Source organism: Hemicordylus capensis, chromosome 4 (genome assembly GCF_027244095.1).
Source record: "Hemicordylus capensis ecotype Gifberg chromosome 4, rHemCap1.1.pri, whole genome shotgun sequence".
Classification (NCBI taxonomy): domain Eukaryota; kingdom Metazoa; phylum Chordata; class Lepidosauria; order Squamata; family Cordylidae; genus Hemicordylus; species Hemicordylus capensis.
Window position 1 is genome coordinate 20,564,663 of NC_069660.1, and position 24,597 is coordinate 20,589,259.

Here is a 24,597-nt window from a genome sequence, read left to right on the forward strand (position 1 = left end):
GAAATTGGAAATGTGTGCACCGTGTGAATCTAGGACTTAACATTCACAGAGATTGCTCTGATCATGTGAACCAGCCCATAATGTGATAGTCTTTCAGTCCATGACTAGTGTCTGGTCAGGTCCAGTCCAAAGTTGTGGTTTTGACCTCTAAACAGCCTAGATACTGCCTACATTAAGACATGCCCCTTCTCTTATATTCCCTCTCATGTTTTGACAGTGGGGCACCTGTACAATGTTTTGTACAATGGGGCACCTTTCTCTGCCATCTGAAATATGATGGGTGGTCAAAAGATCTCCACTGTGTGGCACTCCAGGTAGGGAATTTCTTGACCAGTGTGGCTCATTTGGCATCTACCCTACTAACATTCAAACAGCAGATGAAAACCTTTTGGTTTCAAGTATATAAATTTATCTACGTATGTGATATATGATATATCAAATATCTGACCCTGGGGAGGCAGGAGAACTGATGTCTGGGGGTATCTTTTGGAATCGATAATGGAGAACAAACTGAAGCTTAATCCAGCAAGACAGAAGTAGTACACTAATATAATAAAACACAATAAAAGAATAAAAGCAATAATTAGTCAAAAAACAAAACATAAAAACAAGAACAGCAGATAATCTGTAAACAGCCTAGAGATTTCTATATTAGGCGGTAGAGAAATTCAATAAATAAATAAATAAATAAATAAATAAATAGCAGACAGAACCAATAGAATGGTCTACTCACTGCCAGGATGGACAACTCTTAACATGCATTCTATGGGGCTGCCCTTGAAGACAGTCCAGAAACTGTGCTGCCAGGATTTTTTCTAGGGCCAGCAGATTGAATCACATTACACCAATCCTTGAGTAGTGCCATTGCCTGCCAATTTGCTTCTAGGTTCAATTCAAGCTGTGGGTTTTAATATCTGAAGCCCTAAGCAGCCTAGAACCAGGGTATCTTGAGAACTGCTTCCTTCCATACAAACCAGCCTACCTGTAATGTTCACCCTCTGGGGAGGGCCAACTTGTGTGCCCTGGCTCTCTGAGATGCAGTGGGTGGGTCCACAAGGGACAGGGGTCTTCTTGTCTGGCTTTAGCCCTCAAACTAGGGTTGTGGAGAGCCAGCGTGGTGTAGTGGTTAGAGTGCTGGACTAGGACTGGAGTTCAAATCCCCATTCAGCCATAATACTAGCTGGGTGACTCTGGGCCAGTCACTTCTCTCTCAGCCTAGCCTGCTTCACAGAGTTGTTGTGAAAGAGAAACTTAAGTATGTAGTACACCGCTCTGGGCTCCTTGGAGGAAGGGTGGGATATAAATGTAACAACAACAACAACAACTAGGGAGCAGTCTCCCTCAAGAGGTATGCCTGGCCCCTTCACTATGCATCTTCAGAAGACCAGTGAAGGTGATATTGTAGATACACACTTTTTAGACTTTCATAGTGGTCTTCTTAGAATTCCTTTCATTATACTATATGTCTCTGTATTTACTGAAATGCCAGTTTCTATTAATATATGTGTGTATCTTGAATGTAAGCTGCCTTGAGTGTACTTTGGTGTAGAAAGGTCAGGTATAAATTAAACAAAACTAAACGTTTATTTCTTGGTCAGGGTCCAAAGAACTATGTAGTTAGTTTCCACATGCCCAAAGGGAATTGGGGATTGTGTTCCTTAAATAGCAGCCCCCACACCCGTTGCATTAGCAAATCACTGGGAACTAAGGGGACTCTCTAAAGCTGTTTCTAATATGACACCAGAGTCTGCAGTTCAAAGGAAACAAGTCAAAAATTCAACTAGGCATGCACATATCTAAAAGGCTCTTTGGAGCTTGACCCGTGTTAATTATTTGTATTCCTCACATGGTGATTTCATTATTCCTTTTTTTCTATTGCAATATTATATTATATTTATATTATATTTATATTATATTATATTATATTATATTATATTATATTATATTATATTATATTATAAACTAGGCCAAAAACCTTGCTAAGGAGTGGCATAAGAAACTGACTACATAAATGAAATAAATACATAGACACATGCCTCCAAAATTAAACAGTGGTCTTTTGCATTAAGTTCTGAATATGATACTTTTAAAAAATCATATGAGAACTTGTCTTGATGCTTGTCCCTAAGGTATACATCCGATTTACTTACACTCTTGTGACCTTGGCAACCGCGTGGCATTTTAAAGCACTGGTGACATTTATGTACCCAGTTGGATTCCAATAAGGAGGTTAATTTCTATAGATTAAATGCCAGGTTTCATACAGTGTGGAATGATTTAATACTCTGATGTTGCCTGTTTGAAGTACAGTGGCTCGTCCTTTTAATGACTAATATGTAATTGCATCTGAAGGTGGGTTTTTGTTTTGTTTTTTAAAAAACAACAACAAGAAGGTCATGCTAGAAGCTCTGGCTAGAGATGAAGTATAGTTGAAAAAAAGATCAATTGCCAAAAGGAACAGAGAAATAAACACTCAAAAGAGAATAACAAAATACAGGAAATCCTCACATATTAATTTCTGATACAGAAAATCTTATCATAGGTAGATTTGTAGCACAATCTTAAACATATCTACTCAGCAGTAAGCCCAACTGAGTTCCTAGGGACTTACTCCATAGTAACTGTGTTAGGGCTGTGGCCCAAGACAATTAAAATCCTATGTGGTTACTGATTCACTAAGCAAGTAAACTTTACCAGAATATAATGCTACTAAATAATCAGTTGAAGTAAAAGCTAGATACTGAACCTAAATTGGAAACAGAAATCTGCTGCTAGTCATGGTAAATATTTACCCAAAGCTAGAACATTATGTCCAGGGTGTACTAATACATATATAAACTTACAGAGGTTCCTCCATTGTTTCAGTGGCGGGAGCAGCAATGCATGCACGCAGGACTGGGTCCATATATCTGAGTAATTGCCAGCCCTGGTCTTATCCTAATTGCTGGCCTTACACATATCCAGCAAAGTGGAAGTGAACACAGCAAAATATCATAGGGCTTAGGCTGGTTTTTCAAAATCCATTGTATAGACAACTATTTCCTAGGACAGGAGAGCCATTGAACAGAAATCATCCTGAGTTACAGATGGGGGCTGACATACTGAACAGCCTCCCGTGTGTGTTTAGTGCACTTCAGAGGCTGCTGCATCTTCCTAACAGCAGTTGTGAAAGCACACACTTGGCCATGTGGTCACGCAACTCCCTCCTGCAATTTTGGAATTTGCACAAGTGTGAGATTTCACAACTGCTGTTAGGAAGGCGCTGCAGCACCCACAATGTGCTAAATGCACGTGGGAGACTGCATGGTAAGTCAGTCAGCAGCTGAAATCTTGATCATCCACGCTTCAAGCAGTTACAGAGGTGCAGGGAGAGGCTGAGCCCACACATGGCTTTGTTGTGTTCTGAATTATGAGTGCAGTTGTGCAAGAACAGTAGAGCACTAATATTTCAGGCTGCTCTCCCATGCTCTGGAAACACTCTGTGGAAACAGAAAAAACATCCTTGCTTTAAGGGACATGTTTCCGCTTCTACAGCGCACTTCTAGAGCATAGGAAAGCTTCCCAAAACATTGGTGCTATAGCACTCCTGAGCAATTGTGCTCATAATTCAGAATGCAACAGAGTGGTGTATGGGCTCTCTCTGCATCCTTGCAGCTGCTTGAAGTGTAGATGCTTCAGTGGGCAGGTTGTAAATCAATATTAAGCCAAATATCAGAATTTGTGAATCACTCACTTTAGAACCACAAGCCACTTTCATTGCCCTCTTAGTCTATTCCATCACGTATGTCCATGTTGGCCCCATCAACATGAAGTGCAGGTCCCTGACTAACTGTTTATTGGGCTTGTGAGAAGCTTCAGCCAAGGGGGAATATTCTGCACAGTTCCCATTACACCATGTGGTGACAACTGTTCCCAGTGCTGGTGGGGCTCCTTTAAGGGAAATGGAACCCTCTTGAACCCCTGCACCATCTTGAATGGTATACATGGCATGCTGGGAGTATCAACTTTTATTACTTTCAGAGACCAGCATAAAATATCATATACATATTAGTACTAAAGGGAATGATAGTAAATACAGGTTGCAAATCATAAAAGGTCTAAAGTTAAGAATGATTGTGTTTAAAAAAGACAAATTATAATGGATAAAATGATTACATATATACACATTAATACTAAAAGAAGGAAAAAGAGCTAAAAATACTATTTCTATTATAATTCTTTTTTAAAAATAGAAGAGATAAACAAAAGGGGGCATAAAATATTAATAAAACGGAACATACCAGATTAAAAATTACAAGAAGCAATAAAAGAAATAAAGTAATAAAGCAATAAAGCAAAAATTATAAAAAGCATTAAGAACAATAAAAACCAAAGGAAAGGGAGATGTGGGCAAATGTGAAGTCTGTTCAGAGTCACTGGGATCTGATTACAGCTAAAAGGGCTCACAGCCCGTCAACCTCCGACGGATGCCAATCACAGCTGCACAGAACCTGGCAACACTATATGTAATGGCAGGCTTAGAGTCACAGAGCAGCAGGAAGTTATAGAATTGGCTTGGACGACCCAGATACTTGTTCAACAATGGGAGGTTGAATGAGGCACGGATGAGTTTATAGAATGAGCAGTATAGCAGAACATGCTCAGTAGTTTCGATCTGTCCTGAGCCACAGGGGCATAGTTGCTCTGCAAAAGGAATCCTTCTATAAGGGCCTTCTAGCACTGTTGAGGGGAGGCCATGGTGGCGAGCCAAAGTGAATGCCCTTCTATGGTTTGGGGCCTCCAGTTGATTGAGATATGCTGCAGGAGAAGCAGAATATCTGAGTCTGTCACTGATATAAAATTTTGGAGCACTGCTGAGATCAGTTTGACACTCAATGTCTGTAATGCGCTGCTTGGTGGTGCTTTTGCCTGATCATAACCCTTGTTGAGCAAGGACTGGGGGGAGAGGGCCAGGGTAGCCATTTTGGCCTCAATTGTCTGAATCCAACTAGATTGATAATCGTCGTAGGGGGGCAAGACCAGTTGGGCGAGAGGATAATCTGAGCCAGTAACAGAGAGTGGTCGCCCACACCCTAGTCTCAATCTTGATCAGGCCTGTCTCCAGGCGCAGTGTGGCATTAGAGACACATCGCGGCACACGGAGCGCTGCCCTTGGGAATTTAGATTGTACACGTTCCAAAGTCTCAATGTTGGGAACATGCTGGGAGTATAGCCCTTCCCAGCACTTTCCCCTTAGATTTCTTAAGAGAGGGCTCCATCTTTCTTAAAAGGGCCCTCCCTGAACTTCAATGCAGTACTGTGTGTGTGAAGGTCAGCATGGTGGGAAATGGCTGTCACGTTGAAGGTTTTTTGTCAAATTGGTGCTGCTTGAAAAATAGTGAAGATCACTGACACATATGATCAAAACCAGAGCCCTGAATATAGCTCATTAATGTCTAATGTAGAGCTAAGCCTTTCAGACATGAAAACATTTTAAATTATTTATTTATTTATTTATTTATTATTAAAACTTTTATACCGCCCTTCCAAAAGGCTCAGGGCGGTTTACATTAAAACATTACATTTCTCAAAGTTCTGTGCACATAGTAGTGCCGTGTTGGCATGAGTGCAAATCCCTGGTTCATTTTATATTGGATGGATGCTGCTAAGTCACTGACCGGCAAGGTCTGTTTTCTCTGGCTTGGTTGTACAAATGCCTGTTGATGTATAATGAATCCATGGAGTCTTACCACAGAAGTCATGCTGATAGCTACTCAGGAGTGGTGTTATCCAAAGGCCAAGAGTCATTAACAAAGAATTAAATTTAGAGTTGTAGCTCTTATTATGCACTATCATTTGGTAATGTGTGTTGCCTAGCAGCAAGCTTGACTGGAATAATGCCCAAAGTTGACTTCTTTAAAAACAAAAAGTTTATCAATTTTACATAAAATAATGAGACTCAAAGATCACAATATTAACATAATTATTCATTCCAACATGCAATTTTGATCAAAGCAATGCCTCTATCCATTTCCAGATAAGAAAAGCAATAATTACAGATATAAGTACTCAAAAAAGTTATGAAGAATCTCCATTTATTTCTAAGTGTGTCAAATCTTGTGCTCACTTATCACAGCTTAATAATCAAATAGGTGCCCTCCTCATTACTGCTAACTCCCAAATCTTTTTCAAGCAAGATTTAGTCTCATGGACTTTAGCATCTTTCCAAAGTTTCCCCATACAAGTCCTTTTTGCAATCAATAAATATTGGATAATGTCTGATTTTTTGTGTGGCTGGAGGAAGGATGTCTTCTGGAAGCATTCTTATTCTTTGAGAGATCTTTCCAAAATCTCTGATTCACTTCTCAGTTATTTGGAGTGAATGCAGAGAGGTCAGTTGTTGTTTTGCGGGATGTGGAGCAGGAGGATGGTCAAATAAAATGTTTGCATGGGGAGAAACAGGGAAATACTTCATTATGAGTCACTTCTTTAGAAGTTAGTAGGGGAAAAGCCACAAGCAGCTGAATCTGTCGCCATCATGCTGGAGATTTGCTGCTAATTCAGATAGAGTAATAACAGCCACAAAGTGCCCTGGAATTTTTGGAAGTTGCTGTAGAACCATTTCATAATGTAAACCACCCTGAGTCACTCTAGGATGGGAGATATATAAACTGAATGAATGAATGAACAAATGAATGCATGAAATACTTGGAGTCTCAGGGCAAATGTTTCAACCATCTCATTGAAGCTAAGCAGGTCTAATGGCTGGTCATTGACCTGAATGGATGCAGAGGCATTCTTATGTGAGGAGATGTGATGTGAGAGATCTGTGATAGGACTCCCTGAAGTCTTTTTCTTTTTTCTTTTGTTAAATGGTTGCAAGCTGTTTAACCCAGCTGTGATAGTCCAGACCATGGGTTCTCAACGTTGGGTCTTCAGATGTTATTGGACTTCAACTCCCATAATCCCCAACCAAAGGCTACTGGGGCTGAGGATTATGGGAGTTGAAGTCAAATAACATCTGGGAACCCAACGTTGAGAATCCCTGGTCCAGACGATTGCTGGCCGAGGATGAGGTTAAGTGAACCACAAGTTCACTTAACCTCAGGTAAATGCCGGGTTCAGAAGTGGGGTTTGGCGTGGGGGTAGGGCCAGGAGTGACTTCACACATGCAGGGCCTGGTGCTCCACACATGCAGTCTAACCCAGGCTGGGCTGCCCTAGCCTGGGTTAGTCTGCATGTGTGAATACCCTTCTAAAGTGGAATTACTGCTTGTTCTGGGAAGAGGACTAGGGAATCTATTAAAAAAATTTTTGGCTTCCAAAACTTCACAAAGCAAGAACACAACTGGAGTTACAAAAGAGCAAAAGGGCACCTGGATATTGTATGCTGGAGATTTTAATAAAAGAGCATGGTAAATGTCATAATTAACCTTCACTTTTAAGGCACTGCTGAAATTTGGACAACAAATTCTTATCAACCTTGCTCCTATTTATCAGGAGTAGTGGAAATGGACTTAAGTTAATGGGGTGGGGGTGGGGAAGAGACCAGTCAGCCTAGTAATTCTTTCTGAAGATCAGTCAGTAGGTTCGTTGGGCCACTTCAAGTCCTTGTGAAAGGCACCTTTGCAGCTTCTAATCTGATAATAACGTTCAAGTTCCAGCCCTGGTACTGATGATCTCCAGCCGATGAAGCCTTGGGTTGTTTGAGGGACTGGAGGAGATGGATGGATCTGAAATTGAGGAGTACATGAGAAATTTATGTAATTTTGTTTTGTTTTTTACATTTCTTGGTCCTTTTCTTTCCCTAATGAAGCCTTGTAACATAGGCTGAAAAAGTGCACAATGCAAAGTGCGCATTGCAGTGTAACTTTTGTGTAGTTGCACAAGTGAGTCTTGTGTAAGCATAAAAACTGTGCAAATGGAGTTGTGTGACAGCATTGTAAATAATGGCCATACTGTTGTGTGTTTGTGCAAAAGTGCACTTGCACAACTGCACTAACGGTACTTTGCAACGCACATGTAAAATTGCGCAGTATGCCAGTCACTGTTTTTTATAGTTTGTGTGAGGAGGCTCTCACAAAAAAGCCTCCTCACCGCCACTTGTGAAAATGCTAGTATGCCAGTCACTGTTTTTTATATTTTATGGCAGAGCTGGGCAGATTTCAATCTTGTGGGATCTGTTTCATTTTTAATAGAACCTCAAAACACACCAACTGGAGCAAAGTGGATAATAGTAGCTGGGGTAGGTGGGTGCAGCAGATATAAAATGGTGCTATGGGGTGGAACAAATTACATTTTGCATCCAATGAACTGTATACTGAGGTCACCTTGATGTACAGGTACAACATAATCTACATACGAGTAACTATAGATCAGATATGCTAACACTGTGAGGTTATTCTCACAATGGGGGAAAACTGGGCTAAGGGAGTGCAGCCTGGTTTTCCCCATCGTGAGAACCACCGGGCTCATGGGCAAGCCTGGTGGTTCCCCGGTGGCTAGCCCACCTACCAACCCCTCCCCTTAAATGAGGTTAGTGGAGTGAGCACTCCGTTAACCTTGTTTTGTTGACTGTGTGCTACCACGGTGCGCCTCTGTGCCACGGTTACATATGAGTAGATCCTGGGGCAGTTCTCACGATCAGCAAAAATCGGGCTAGCAGAGGCGAGCCCAATTTTTGGTGACCGTAAGAACCACCGGGCTCGCAGCCAAGCCCAGTGGTTCTTGAGCGGGTAACCCGCTTGAGAACCCCTGGTAAAAAGCAGATTTGCGGAGCGAGCGCTCCAGCAAACCTGCTTTTTACGATCGTGAGTAGCTGCGGCGCGCCTTCGCGGTGCACCTACTCACGAGTAGATCCCTGGCCGGGAGGCTTAAAAGCAGCCTCCCGGCTTGGGGGTCTCCCCAGTATGCCCTGTGCACTCGCGCAAGGCATACTGGGGCTTCCAGGGGCCGTGCGGCCCCCGAGCTCCCCAGCCCCCACCGGCTCTGTCTCGGAGCCGACCATCGTGTGGGCAGCCAATCCGGCCACCCAGGGCTCCCTGCCCACTCATGAGCGGGGAGAGTGGGCTTAGTCCGCTCTTTCCACTCACCAGGAGAAACGGGGCCTCACTGATCGTGAGAACTGATCCCCTGACTGGGAGACTACAACCAGCCTCCTGGCCTCAGGGGTCTTCCCAGAATGCCCTGTATACTTGTGAGGGGGCATCCTGGGTTTTCCAGGGGCCGAGTGGCCCCTGATCTGCACTGCCCATACCGGCTCTGTGATGGAGCCGGTAGTTGTGTGGGTGGCTCCATCACAGAGAGGAAGCAGTGAACTTCTGTGGGGAGGTAAGCACTTTTGGGCTTCCTTCCCACAAAAGGAGGTAGTCTCCTGCAGCGATCGTGAGGATCGCTTCCAAATCTTCTAAAAGTCGGTTCAGATGACTGCCTGAGAGTAAGTCGGAGGAAACCAAATGTTCCCAGGGAGCACATGTTTCCAGTGCAAGCTGGTACTTCTGGCTACTTCCATGAATTCTGAACCCACCAACCTTGGCTTGCCATTATCAAGTTCCCTCCACCACCTGACACTTTCCATCCAACTTCAACTCTTGGTTATAAATGTGGGGCAAATGTTGGGAGGTGGAGGGAACCCAACACAGGGAACCCAAAATTGGCAAGTTCAGACAACCTGAAAATGGCTGGAAGTACTGGCATGTGCTGTGAGAGGACATGCTCCCTGGGAAACTGGTTTCCTCTGATTTGCTTTCAGGTGGTTGTCTGAACCTGCCCTAAAACCGGTCAGTACAGCTGCACAACAACCAGGCAAGAGGCAACTAATTAATAAGCATATTTGGTAGAGTGCAAAACACTGAGGCTGAGAGATCAGTGACTAGCACAAGACCAGCCATAGCACAGAATGTATTTTATTTGCAGTTGTACATTTTTATTTTATTCTATTTCATTTCATTTTATTTTAGCAACTTGCAATTGCTGATCTACTCCAAATCACGCAGAGTTCCGCCAGCATATTTTGATCTGACTTTTACCTGCTGCCATTCTAGATGCATTTGCTTCATTGACAAATTATATTCAAAATAGATTGTTTCAGAAATACCGAACATATTTGACAATGGTAGGATTTAATTCTAAAAAGTGCTGAATTAATTGGAGGAGGATTTAATTGAAGAATACTTTCACAGAGACTCTTAAATCAATATTTTAATTTCCCATGTCTGCATTATGCACACGTTAGATGCTCAAATGCTTTTGTGTTCTTTGGAATACCATATTACCACTGCAAGAGGCAAGCCTAATACAGGGACAGGAAAACATGCAACCCCCAGAAGACTAAAACTTAACAGCTAACATTTCTAGGGATTATCATTAGAATTAAAAATGGCTGTTTCATGTGTTATCTGCTGCATTAGGCATAATCGCAAGTTCAAACAAACCCCGGGTGAGAAACAAAAGAGCCTCCTCACCGCCACTTGTGAAAATGCTACACTTGGAATGTTGGCTGCAATCCACACACTTGCTTTGGAGCAAATCCCATTGAGGATGGCAGCTGCTTTAAGAGCATTAAAAGTAGCTGATAAAATATAGTTTGTAAGAGCATTAAGCACAGCAGTGCCCTCCGATTTAGAAATTTGCAAGCACATATCTGCATCAGAGGAAGAGGTGAGACAGGAAGGTCTCCTCCATTGCTTGACTGGGGCCAGCTGCCATTTGGCACCTCCCCTCCCAGAATTGTCTTAATTCTGTAACAATTCCATACACACATACCCACTCTCTGTTTGGCCCTGTGGACAGGGCACCATCTTATTAACTTACTGCTTTTAAAGACCAGATGGTATTCTGAATGAAGACACACCAGTGCTTCTCATCAACTGCATAGTAACACAGCTCTGCTGTTCGTGCATGTGTGGGGTGATTTTTGCTTACCTTCCTTGCCCTGGAAATGGTCCCTGAAACCAAAATTAGGTCCCTGAGGGCTGGGTGATTCTCAGGGACGTACTTTAAGATCACAGGGATTACTTCCAGGGCAAGGGAGATCAGTGAAAATGCTTTGCGCGGGCACACATACCGTGTTAATCATTAATCCAAAACATGCCAGTAGCACCGTGCAGCACCAGAGCTTTATTGGAATTGCTGGTGCTTCCTTAGTCAGGATGTCAGCCATTGAGGTGATTCTCATGATGTACGAGAGAGGATGGGAAGGGAGGAGGGGGTGGGGAAGGCTCCAAGGAACGTACCTTCCCCGCAGACAATCCAATGCTTGGTGGTGGGAGTGCACTGTGTGCTTCCACATGAGCAGTCCTGCTCTGTGAAGCATGGAGTCATGTTGAGGGTGTGCTTAAGGTTAAGTGCTACCCTTAAACTCGGCTAACAGCTGTGTTGTTTAAGAGGGTTAGGTGGGCGGGAAGCATCGGGATCTGCGGGGATCCCACCGCTTCTCAAGACTAGCCTAACCCACGATGGGATGCCCCAGGCTGGGTTAGGCTGGTTGTGGGAACAGCCTCAATGAGTAAACTGCCCAGAGACTTGCATTTTGGGTGGTATACAAATGTGTTAAATAAAATAATGAATAAATAACCTTCTAGCTCAGTTTAAGCTAACCGCCCAAAGACGCATTTTGGGTGGTATAAAAATATGTTAAATGAATGAATGAATGAATGAATAATCAATCCTGTAATGTGACAGGAACCTGTAATCCTGATTCAATCCTGTGTTACTTGTGATTCAAACCAGACGTTGACATGAAATAAGGATGATCTTCACTATTTTTCAAGTGGGAGCCACTTTGGCAAAACAACAACAACAAAACAAAACAACCCTTCAATGTGAGAGCCATTTCCCAGTGTGTTGATCTCTGCAAGTGCTGTGCTTTCCTCAGTGCTGGGAGCCCTCTCTTAAGAGCTCTAGAAAGAAAGCACAGGGAAGGGCTACACTTCCCAGACCTCCATGCATGCCTTACAAGATGGTGTGGAGGCTCAAGAGGGTTCTGTTTCCCTTGGATTCCCTTGTCTCATGCTGGGCAAAGTGCAGCACTGCACAGTGAGAATGGTTGCTTCCGCATGGTGCCAGGGGGACTGTGCAGATTATTCAGTTTTGTCTGAAGCTTCACAAAGGAACAATAGACAATTAATTAAGGAACCACACTTAGGGTTGATGGGGGCCACCACGAGCCCCTGGACCTTACAATGAAGAACTCTGTCATATACTGATAGGTAAACACTGAAGCTAGAACTGTTCTATTAAATCAAAGTTTTTTTATATTGGGAGGGAGAAGAGTTCAAAGGAAAAACACAAGAAAAACTAGTGCCTCCCAAGATGACCTTTGCATAAAGAACCATTGATCCTTTTCAATCTTTAGTTACTATAAATAAAACTAGTTAATGAGTAACTAATCAAGCTGGTGGTGGGGGATGTCTGGAGTGCCTTCTTTGCCTTGTCTGCTCTGCTTCTTTTGGTTAAGCTGTCTACACAAGGCGTGCTGAAAGTGCTCGCTACATATCACTTTAACATCTGGGGACTTATTCACTGGAGAAATACACAGTGAGAAAGAAATATTTCTAGATTGTTCTGCTGCCAGAGCCCTTTTGCTTTATTCCTCAGCCAAGAATGGAACATGTCTGTGATATCTAGTCGGAGTATTTCCTTTGAAAAGTTTGCCTCTTTCCCCCCTTTTTCTTCATGGCTGAATGTGCCACCAAAAGAGTTGGAGACAACTATGATCCTCTGCTTCCATGTTTCATGACACAGAGGTAGGGATGTGTACAAACCGAGGTCTGTGCACTGGTTCAGTGCCGAACCAGTTTGGAGCCACAGGGAGGGGGAAGGAGAGCAGGATCTTTAAGAAAAAGGAGAAAATTTTAAACTGCTCTCTGCCATTGCATACGGCTTCCTGCTGTGGCGGTGCTGGTCCCAACACCATGCTGACCATGCAAATGGCACTCATGCATGGGTGAATGCCATGTGCATGCTGGTGCTATGAGGGGGTACTTGGGACAAGCACCACTGCAGCAGGAAGCTGCATGTGGCAGCAGGGAGCAGGTAAGGACCTGCTGTTCTTTTTCTTAAATATCCCGCTCACCTTCCTCCTCCCTGTAGCGCCAAACCAGTGCACGGACCTCAGTTCATGCAAATCCCTACACAGAGGGAGTGCTAAGAGGGTTGGTCTATCTATCTATCTATCTATCTATCTATCTATCTATCTATCTATCTATCTATCTAATTTGTAGACTGCCTCAAACCTCCACCTCTGGGCAGTTTACAACAGGCTTCCCCAACTGAGCGTCCCTCCAGATGTTGCTGAACTACAACTCCCAGCATCCCTATCCACGATTTATTGTGGCTGGGTATGCTGGGAGTTGTAGTTCAGCAACATCTGGAGGGACGCAGGTTGGGGAAGCCTGGTTTACAACAACACAAAACAGATTAAAAATGAAAACCTTAAAACAATTAAAAACTACTGTCAAATTAAAAAGCTTGGGTGAAAAAACAGGTCTCTAGAGACTTTAAAAAAGTTGTCAGAGTAGAGATGGCTCTTATTTCAGCAGGGAGTGCATTCTAGAGTTTCGGGGCAGCAACAGAGAAGGCCCAGACGAGCTGGTGGCAACTGCAGAAGAACTCATGGCGAAGAAGATGTTAAGGATTCCTTGCCTAACCCATCCACAGGAATGGATGCATGCTCATTCATTCCTATGGGTGTGAATAAACTCTATAATTTTGAACCACAGGTGTTAATTTTTTAAATAAATATGACCCCCATATACTATTACTACTACTTATAGTTCTGATAACCAGCGAGACCCAAGTTCAAATCCCCATTCAGCCATGAAACTAGCTGGGTGACTCTGGGCCAGTCACTTCTGTCTCAGCCTAACCTACTTCACAGGGTTGTTGTCAGGAGAAACCTAAGTATGTAGTATACCACTCTGGGCTCCTTGGAGGAAGAGCGGGATATAAAATGTAAATAAATAAGTAAATAAATAAATAAATAAATAAATAAATACATAATATTTATATTATATGTATATTTGAAATATTTTTAGATTTCAACAGAAATTCTCAAAGCAGCTCAGATGGAAAAATAGTAAACAAATAAGATGGTTCCCTGACCCCAAGGGGCTCACAGTCTAAGAAGAAAAATAAGGTAGACACCAGCAGCCACCACTGGAGGGATGCTGTGCTGGGGATGGAGAGGGCCAGTTGCTCTCCCCCTACTAAATTAAGAGAATCACCACTTGAAAAGGCAACTCTTTGCTCAGTTAGCAACCCACCACATCAACTTTTTCTCTTGATGGGCAATCCATTTCTTATAGGAAGAGTCAGGCCAGCCTTAGATCAGACATCCATGTTTTATAGACTACCAATCTAGATGTGATGCAAAGGATGATGCTTGTGTGCAGAGTCTGGGGGAGTCCAGACGGCAACTTCCTGCAGCACTGGTTAAATTAGGGGTTCTCAAACTTGGGATGTTGTTGGACAACTTTCCATCATCCCCAACCACAATTGTGGAGTTGTCATCTAACAATAACTGGGGACCAAAGTTTGAGAACTCTTGGGTTATGTGATTTAGTCAGTCACACATATTTTTCTTGTCCTCTGAACAATGTGATAGGAACATAGGGACATAGGAAACTGCCATATACTGAGTCAGACCATAGGTCCATCCAGCTCAGTATTGTCTACTCAGACTGGCAGCGGCTTCTCCAAGGCTGCAGGCAGGAATCTCTCTCAGCCCTATCTTGGAGATGCCAGAGAGGGAACTCGGAACCTTCTACTCTTCCCTGAGTGGTTCCATCCCCTAAAGGGAATATCTTACAGTGCTCACACATCAAGTCTCCCATTTAAATGAAAACCAGGGCAGACCCTGCTTAGCTAAGGGCACATGTCATGCTTGCTACCACAAGACCAGCTCTCCTTGAATATATGCACTATCAACTACTAACTGACACTTTTGCCTTAGAAAAGGGATGGCCAGCCTCTGTATATTCAGGGGCCATTCTGTTTCCCTAGCTCTAGAAGTGTATTTTGTTACATAGAAACCCCTTCACTGGTGGGCAGCATCTATGATTAGATCTGTAAATGTTTTAAAAAGTTTTAATTGTTTTAATTTTTATGTTATATTTTTATTGTGCGAACTGCCCAGATACATGAGTTTGGGGCAGTATATAAATGTGCAAAATAGAGAGATTAGATAGAATAAAGAGGCTGTGGTGCAATACAGTAGTGGGGTCTTCTCATTACGTATTAGCATATTTGGTTGGGCACGGCCAGGCACAAGCCCCATATCACATTAAAATGTAGCATATCCATTCACAATGCTTGAACAATTTCTTTTCTGTAAATGTGAAACTTTGCAAGACTTTTTTTCACTCCTTGATTAAAGTTTGATCAAGGGTCTAGCCAAGATTGCCCCATGGGTCAAATTGGGCCTTGGGCATCCAGCTGATCATTCCATCCTGCCTTATAAAACCACAGCGTCCAGACCTCTCCTCCATGAGAAAGTGGTAAGCGCAGCCCTATTAAGAACACAAGTCCTAATGCTGGTCGGTGTGACATGACATCTTGTGCAGAAGTAGGACATTCAAGACTTAAAGGCCCTCTTATGCGAGCAGCCTGTGTGAGCTTCTGAAATGTATGATAATTCTGAATTCTGATCTGTGCTTCCTTTTCACAACTGCAGAGATTAAGATAACCAACTTGATGATATATAACCCTTATGTCCTAAGAACATGAGAACCTAAGAACAGCCCTGCTGGATCAGGCCCAAGGCCCATCTAATCCAGCATCCTGTTTTGCACAGTGGCCCACCAGATGCCGCTGGAAGCCACAGGCAGGAGTTGAGGGCATGCCCTCTCTCCTGCTGTTACTCCCCTGCAACTGGTATTCAGAGGCATCCTGCCTGTGAGGCTGGAGGTGGCCTATAGCCCTCAAACTAGTAGCCACTGATAGACCTCTCCTCCATGAAGTTATCCAAACCCCTCTGAAAGCCATCCAAGTTGTTGGCTGTCACCACAGCTTGTGGCAGAGAATTCCACAAGTGGATTATGCATTGTGTGAAAAAGTACTTCCATTTGTTGGTCACAGATTTCCTGGCAATCCTACAGAAGGGACTTCCTACTTTCTACTGAAGTCCTACAGAAGGGCTACTTTATCGCAAGACCTAAAGTTGCTCAATGAAACTTGAACATCGAAAGAATACTTCCTGTCTTGGGTGAACCTTTTAAAGTAGCACTCAAGATTCCAAGACCATTTACTATAACCTTTGTTGAAAGACCTACCACGGCAAAGCAACTGAATAGGGAACTTCATGTGGCCTGCTAAGCTATGTTTTTTTTTAAATTCTACTGCCATTTAAAACTACTCTGCTGTTGCCTAACCTTAATATATGTTTCCACCGGTGTCACAGGTCGGATTTGTAAGTGTTCTGGAAGCGGGATCTTAGGCTTAGCAGGTTGTTTCTCTTCATCTTTTATCAACTAAAAATGGAAGAACAATGTAATAAAATAAATAGGCACTTCAGGCTGAGCTGTGCATTGTGATAACATTGTAATAGCTCATATCTATCTAGATATTTATACTGTTCCCATCATAGGCAGTACTTGACGTACTCGGCATCTGATACAAGGCTCTTTATTATACAGCTTTGGATGCTTCTGAATTCACCTTTCGTAGGCAGAATTAATTCTCATTCTAAGAAGTGAATCTGGAGTACAGATAAGTACTTTCAATTTATGGTAGTTTAACTAAAGGTCTGATTTGCTTAGCAACAAACAAACATTTTAGTATCTGCTAAATAGATTTATAACCAAGGACTGTTTAAATAGGAACTGTAAATGCAAGGTTTTCATGATGAAATCAGTGTTCCAATTCTAATGATGCATAAGCATGCACTTGATTTGGGGGACAGGATATGTCTGTCCAGTCTTGGCAAGCTAGGCAAACTAGAATCTTCTGCCCATGTGGATTTCCCTACCAGTTCTGGATGGGCATGACAGATGTACCTGTGAGGGCTGTTCTGTCTGCACAGTTGACACCCTACTGTTGGCATTCCTGGGGGAATAGGTACTCCCCTCTTCCATATTCTCTAAAGTGAGGCACCTTTGTTATTTTTTATTTTTGTTTAAAGTGGCACAGTGCAGAAACTTTGCAAGTGCCAATATACTGCCTTTTAAAATTTAAACTTCTATTATATTTCTCCAGTTCACACATTTAAGATTAAAATGTCCTCCCCACCACCACCCAAAACAAATAATAACTGATTGTCCCAACTATCACAAACTTCAAACTATGCTGAGTTAAACAAGCCAACTGTAAGAAAAAAGAGAGAAAAAAGAAAAGATTGCTGTCTGGAGGGAAGGGAACAGAGGGGAGGTAACTGACAGAAGAACACTATAACTCCAGCACCTGGGGCCATTCCGTGAGAACCAAATGGTAAGATATTCAGGACTGACAAAAGGAAGCACTTTTTCACATGGAGTCTAAGAAATTGATGGAAATTTCAGCCATAAGAGGTGATGATGGCCACTAGCCTAGATGGTTTTAAATGGAGGTTCAGAGCCTGGGGGAAGTGAAGGAAGAAACACTGCTGGGTGGGGCCCTGGATGCTTGCCTCTGCTCCCCTCCCCTGCAGGTGACTACTTCAAAAGAGCTGGGGTGGGGCCAAAGGAGGCCCGGTGCCCAGTTGGGATGTGCACTAACCTATTCGGAAGCCCTTTTATGGGCCTCCGAATAGGTTTGAACACTGGCCGGTTCGAACGTTTGGTGGGGGCGAGGACTTTAAGGGTGGGGGAGGGTGCACTTACCCCTCCCCCCACTTTCTCCCCACCGGTGCTAGAGTTTCATAAAATCCCTTGGGGCCACAGTGTACCTCCCTGCCACCCCTTCTTCTTCTTTGGCTAGAAGTACTGGGTGCACATGTGCACACCAGGCATGTGTGCACGTTGCGATTGCGCGTGAGCCTGTCTTGACGTGCGCACATGCACCTGATACTTCCAGCCAAAGAAGAAGAAGGGGCGGCGGCGGCGGCAGGGAGGTATGCTGCCGCCCCGAGGGATTTTACCAAACTCCAGCACCAGTGGGGGGAAAGCAGTAAGCGCAGCCTCTCCCGCCCTTAAAGTCCTAACCCCTACCCCTTAGAGCCACCCCTGCCTGGTTCTGTGCACATCCCTAGTGCCCAGAACTGAGCTGGCGCCAGTAGTCAGAGCTGGGCCAGGAGTGTGACCAGCTGGAGCAGGACCAGCAACAGTGGCTGGAGAGGAGCCATTACTCACTCTGGTTCTGGCTGTTGAGCAGCTGAAGTACAGGCAGAATATCAAAAGGTGCTGCTTGCACACTCCTATGCTGGTCAAATTTGTACCTGTTAAGTTTCTGCCTTTCATGCAACTGTTAAATGTCCTGGCTCCTCTGTCCCTTACAAGGAACTCAGCAGCCCTTCTCCCTTATGAGGAACAAGGTTGGAAGGTGGTAAAAGCAGTACAGGAGCACTGAGGCCTACCAGTTCCAAGGCAAAATTAACAAAACAGAAGCAGCCAGAGGTAAGAAGTGAGGCCTATTGTTCTCCTATTTATTATTATTATTATTATTACATTTATATCCCACTCCTCCTCCAAGGAGCCCAGAGCGGTGCACTACATGCTTGAGTTTCTCTTTCACAACAACCCTGTGAAGTAGGTTAGGCGCTGAGAGAAGTGACTGGCCCAGAGTCACCCAGCTAGTTTCATGGCTGAATGGGGATTTGAACTCGGGTCTCCCCGGTCCTAGTCCAGCACTCTAACCACTACACCACACTGGCTCTCTCAGAGACACGAGTTAAACCATCCGACTGTAATGGTTACCCTTTTTAGATGTTTCTCCTTCTTTGGGAGTGCAGAAATACTTGCCCAGCAAGCTGTGGCAGAGGCCCCTTTCACAACTGTTTCCAGGGCAACAAGGGCAGAAGCTGTTTACTTCCCTCTCCCTTCCCTTCCCACTCCCCATTTCCCATGAACATTCCGACTGATCTGAGCATGTCCAAACTTGATGTTATGGGGCCCTCTTTGTCCTTAATTTATAAATATTCAAAACACATTTATTTCAACTAACCCATGAAAGCATGTTATGTATATGGAAGACAGACCATCTAAAGAGACCTTTCCCAAAGCAAACAAATCAATCTGTGCTTCCCTATTTGGATCCAAAAACCCTATTATAAAAATAGGAGGAAAAAAGATCCAACTGTGGTCTTGAGGTTTCATGTCTGCTTTTCAACTTTTACTCCTCGTAACTTAGCTATTTCCCCACAGATTTGATAAAAAGACTGGCACAGTTGTTGAGCAGGCGCTTCTGAGTGTAACAATGCCTCTTCTAGCATGCATAGTGCAAACAGAATGCTTTGAGAAGCCATAAGAAGGTTGGGTGGGGATGGATCAGGTGAAATAAACTGACTACCCATAATACGAGTAATGGATAATTAAAGTGTGTAAATAAAACCGTGGGTGACATTCCAACTAAGGCAGCATTGACATGCCAAGAAGGCATGTCTGTGCTGCACAGAGCTTCCCCAGTTGCACAGTTATCTGCTCTGCCTCTGGAAGTGTCCTCTACCCCCCCAAATACCACTGAGAGTTGTGCATTCCCCAAGGACATATTTCCAGGTGACACAGGGCACTTCTGAATGCAGAGCAGGTTGATCAAGTTCATTCCCCTCTGCTATGTGTGCTGGTGCAGCAGTTGTGGGGAAGCTGTCTGCAGCACAGATGCATCTTTCTGGCATGCCCTCAATCAGGATGTCAGCCACTGGAATATAGAAAGCATCTCCTTCTCCATTTTATGTATGTATTCAGAGAAGTCCTGGGAATATGTTAAATAACTCTTCAAAACCACTTTATTTTTATTTTTTTGAAAGAAGAATAGCACTATTTCCTCCCCATTTCTGTTACCACACTTCTCCTAGAATACTTATGACCCATGGGGGTTGATTTTCAAGAAAGGCCATGCAGCAAGATTAAGAACTGTAACAAGATGGTTTTTCCATGTATTGTTATCCAGAAGTCATTTTTACCTCTTCAAGTGGAGTGGTTAGAAATCCCCATCGTTTGGGCCATCTCCTCCTAGCTTCTTGTTCTGTTTCAAGGTGATCCTTCCTGACACAAACAGAACAATATAAAGTGTGTTTTAGAAGGAATCTCTTTAAAATGTGCCATATAGGAACAAAACAAAAGAAAAGCTTGACCATAGAACTTATTCCCTACAAAGGTGAATGACCTGACTATAAAGGACTGACTTGCACCATGCAAATCTGCCCAAGCCCTACAGTATAAATTGTAGGGCCTTCTCTGAGTTCCACCACTATCTTAGGTAAGGTAGATGGTAACTGAAGAGATGGCTTTTTCAGTTGTGGTGCTACGTATTTGGAGTGCCCTCTGGGTGCCTTCCAGACTAGCTGCTCAAGAGCAGCAAAATGCCTCCGTTCAGGCAAGTCACATTGAAAACGTAAACAGCAGGGGGAGCAGTCTCGCAGCAACTAACAACCTGAAGAAACAGCAACTTCCTTACGCTGGATATACGACATCCTAGCTCTATATCGCAGCGATTAAATTTGAGACAAGGCATTGGCAATGTGAACAGCACCCTGGTGTCTGCATAGGGACTGTGGTGTCACAACGCAGGAAGTGTGAAAGCACACTTCTGTGATCCAACTTGACCCCGTTGCAGGGTCTAATCTGGAAAGCGCCCTGCAGACCAGCTTGTCTGGCATCAACTTTGATGTCTTTTCAGCACCAGGCAAAGATATTTATTTGCTCAGAGATTGCAGCATGTCATACAGCGGTTTCAGTTTTTATGGTTCAGTTGGTTGTTTTTTTAATCCACTGATGCTGTTAGCCCTCTCGAGACATGGAGAGAGAGAGAGAGGGAGAGAGAGAGATGCTATATCTGTCTACAGCATCCATTCCAACAGCCATACCAGCAGGCCCTGTGCTGGAGCTCAAATGCTGAGAAGACTCATGTCACTGAGTTCTCCACACTTATGGCATTAGTCTGAAAAGTTAAACACCAGAAGTGTGATGGCAGGTATTTCCATGATCAGAAGGCTGGGATACCCTAGCACCCTAATTATGGTGCCTAGTCATACTTATGGTGTTTGCCTCTTTAGACAAATGCCATAAGTGTGGAGAGCATGCTTCTCAGTGCATTAGCACAAGGATAGGATTTCTGGGTACACTCTCAGGATGCTGTACATGAGTTCAGTGCTCCGCCCCCCTTGCATTTTGGGCACAGCGTCACACTGGGGCAAAGGGTTAAGCTCATTGGCCCCACAGCTACTTTTTGAAAAAGTAAACGTTGCTGGGAGTTCTGTGAGAACTCACACATTGTGTATACTATAGATCTATCTGTTAATGGGCTGAGCTTTATAGGCTGGCTCTGCTACTTTTATTTTGTGGTTTTAATATTAGAATCCACCTTGAAGCTGCTTGTGGTGAAAACCTCTCTATATATCTATGTATATAAAAAACCAGTTCCCATCATACCTGAGTATGATCAAAAGATATAACCCAAGGTGGGACCATGCAGATGAAGAGGCAAGGCTATGCAGATAGAAGACTCTTGACTCCTTGGTGGCTATGGCCACCAGGGGCAGGGAGCAGGTTTTAGTAGTCACATCCATTATATCCCTGAGTGCACCCCTTTACTTTTCTCCATAACTATCTCCTATATGCTTGCTATTCATTCCCACAGGGGAAAGTCAGTCACTGCTTTTGGGAACCCTGTGGCAATGAAAGCAACACATGCCCTGCACTCCTGAAACTGGGTGGCCTCTCATCCAACAGAGCAGTATGATACTTTTTATGGGCAGTGTGCACGGAGATACAAATCTATTTCACCAATACATATTTCACCTGTCACAATTATGCATTTTGCTAGTGAAAAGAACAATGCATGTTGGCTTATTTCACTAAATAAGTCCTTCTTAAGGTGAAGGGACCCTCCCAGTTACGTGTGAATGCGACCATTATGTTAAGCTTTTAAGGCTGTTCACATGACCTGTGAACTGGGTGGGGAGGAGGCAGGATTGCACCTATCTTCCCCCCAGATTATCTTCTTCCTTTCTCTGGCTGCTCAGGGAAATTAGCATCAGGGCTTTCAGTCTTCCTTAAAATGTTGGATTAGAAATACTTAGGGTTTTGTGGGAAGGGCTTGTGCATATGGCGGTTATCACAGGACAAGCACTTAAGGATTAGCAGTAACTGTTGGCTAGTTTTGAGAAATCCTGGCATATTGCTGTTTGCAAACCTCACTAAAACTTCTGGAACTTCTGGATGGACACAAGAACAGAAAGACATGAGGGTGGGAAAAACCAAGTTTGAGGCGGGCAAGGTTGGGCAAATGGCCCCTCAGACAAGTAGTTGGCCTCCCACACATGTCCCCCACTTCTGTTTCAGAAATATAACATGTGGGACACAGCTCACCTACCCATGAATCCACACTGCCCCTTCTGTGCCCTGCCAGTGGGGTGGGTGGTGGGGAGGGAATACCAGCTTGAGGCTGCTATCCTGAAAATTCTGTTAAGTTATGTTAAGCTCAGTGGGGCTTCCCTCTGGGTAAACATGTTTAGGATTGCATTACAGGGATTGTTGCTGTGAACTGGGAAGTCAGGAGGGGTGAGAGAAGGGGCACACAAGACAAAGAGGTGGGGATATTTTTGGAGATAGCCCTGTGTGCTGAGAGTCCCTTTATTTGGGTATAGGTCAGGAAGGATTCGGGAACTGGGATTTAGGCGGTAACTAGAGGTAGACTGCTTGGGGCAGTGTACTAAAGCAACCTTAGCATGATACATTTGATAGGGAAATGGAGAGAAACAGAGGAGAGACTGCGGGGCAGGGCTCATGAAGGAGGGAGGACTTTACCAGATCTTATCCTCAGCTACGAAGTTCAGTCTGGTTTTCTGCGTCATCCCAGCCCCTTCCCTGGGTTAGCGTCCCCTGGCAGCCAGGCAGAAGATGGGCACTGCTTGCAGCTGGGCTCCAGCCAGTGGCCAGGCAGGCAAGAGCCAGCTCTGAGCGAGTGAGCTGCTGCTGCTGCTGCTGCTCCTCCTCCTCTGTTGCTAAGAGACGGCTAAAGAATGCAGCAGGAGGGAGGGAGAGGGCTAGGCCTGCCAGTGCATGGATGGATGGGTTTCGTGCTTGGACTCTGTCCAGCTCTCTTCTCCCACTGCTGAGGTCACTAGAACCTTTATAAATGCTTTGTGGAACAACACCTAGCCACACGTGGGAGCCAGTATAGATTAGTGTTGTTGTTGTTATTACTTCGATTTCTATATCGCCCTTCCAAAAATGGCTCAAGGCGGTTTACACAGAGAAATAACAAACAAATAAGATGGAACCCTGTCCCCAAAGGGCTCACATTCTAAAAAAAACACAAGATAGACACCAGCCACAGTCACTGGATGTACTGTGTTGGGGGTGGACTGGACCAGTTACTCTCCCCCTGCTAAATAAAGAGAATCGCCACGGTAGAAGGTGCCTCTTTGCCCAGTTAGCAGGGGATAGAGTGTCAGAGTGCAACAGAGAGACTCTGGGTCAAATCTTTGGCCATGAAGCCCACTGGCTTCACTTTGGCCATCAAGGGTGACTTTGTGCTAATCACTTATCTCTCAGCCTAACCTACCTCACAAGGTTGTTGGGATAAAGATAACCATGTACAGCACTCTGAGCTCCTTGGAGTAGTAGTAGTAGTAGTAGTAGTAGTAGTAGTAGTAGTAGTAGTAGTAGAACACAATGACCACATTTGCACATAACGTGAAACTGGAGGTAAACAGGGCAGAGGTTGGAACTCTGTTATGTCCAAATGTGTGCAACCGCTGTTTTGTGGCAAAAGTGACCTGTGGTTTGCCTTTCCCAACTGCAATTTGAACCTTTGGTTTGTAGTGAGTTTTGCCTCTGTAACCTGTGGTTTTTCAGTGGCAGTGTCACATCCGAATGCAGACAATGACATAACTATGGTTTCATTCAGTTTCTGGAGCTGTAATAATAGAGACAACAGTGCAGACTAGGGATGTGCACGGAACCGTGGCGCAGGCGTGTCGGAGGGACTTCTGGCCATATCCAGCCAACGGGGGCAACTTTCAGCTTTCTTAACAAAGGACGCTGGTGGGGGGAAAGCAGCAGGAGGGGTAAGTGCACCCTCCCCCACTCTTAAGGTGGCACCCCCGCCACCTCTGAACTGGTGGAACCACTGGCTCCATGCTCATCCCTAGTGCAGACCCGCCCGGGATTGCACCCACTCCATGCCTGCAGTGCTTCTTTCTGCCTCACTCTCTGAGCTCTTGGCTCACCTCCTGTCTCTGATCTAACTAAGTAGTTGCCAGGCAACATGGATGCTGCAATGTCCCATACCAAGCTTGGAAGCCTGTCAAATGTCACACAGCGACATGCTCTCTTCCCACCCTGGCCCTTACTCCCTGCTCCTGGCAATCAGGAGAGAAAGGGGGCGGGATGGTGAGATGGGCACTAAGTGCTTTGCTCTTTGAAAATGAAGTGACTAAGATGTATGTTCACAAACACATGCAGTCCAGGTGGCAACATAAGCAGGACACCCTATTAGAGCACTGGGATGGCAAAATATGGCAGGGTGGCAATACCAGTAGTTG

The 24,597-nt window shown here is 44.3% G+C and overlaps 1 protein-coding gene across 1 annotated transcript; it reads right to left on the bottom strand.

Annotated features, from left to right (window-relative positions):
- Nucleotides 1-5,891: 5,891 nt before the first annotated feature.
- On the bottom strand, nt 5,892-23,041 carry C4H20orf85 (chromosome 4 C20orf85 homolog). The gene is made up of 4 exons (XM_053242959.1): nt 22,856-23,041; nt 20,011-20,092; nt 16,349-16,447; nt 5,892-7,711 (listed from the first exon to the last, which is right to left on the bottom strand). Exons 1-4 carry the CDS (start codon nt 22,900-22,902, stop codon nt 7,556-7,558), a joined length of 384 nt encoding a protein of 127 aa, XP_053098934.1. The 5' UTR covers nt 22,903-23,041; the 3' UTR covers nt 5,892-7,555.
- Nucleotides 23,042-24,597: the final 1,556 nt, after the last annotated feature.

What these genes read in the sequence shown, in the direction of transcription:
- C4H20orf85 (XM_053242959.1), bottom strand. Translation starts at nt 22,902, where the DNA reads ATGACGCAGAAAACCAGACTGAACTTCGTAGCTGAGGATAAGATCTG. An exon ending in GTAGCTGAGGATAAGATCTG is followed by an intron (nt 20,093 to 22,855) that starts GTAAAGTCCTCC and finishes TGTTTGTGTCAG; the next exon opens with GAAGGATCACCTTGAAACAG. An exon ending in CGGTGGAAACATATATTAAG is followed by an intron (nt 7,712 to 16,348) that starts GTTAGGCAACAG and finishes CCTCAATTTCAG; the next exon opens with ATCCATCCATCTCCTCCAGT.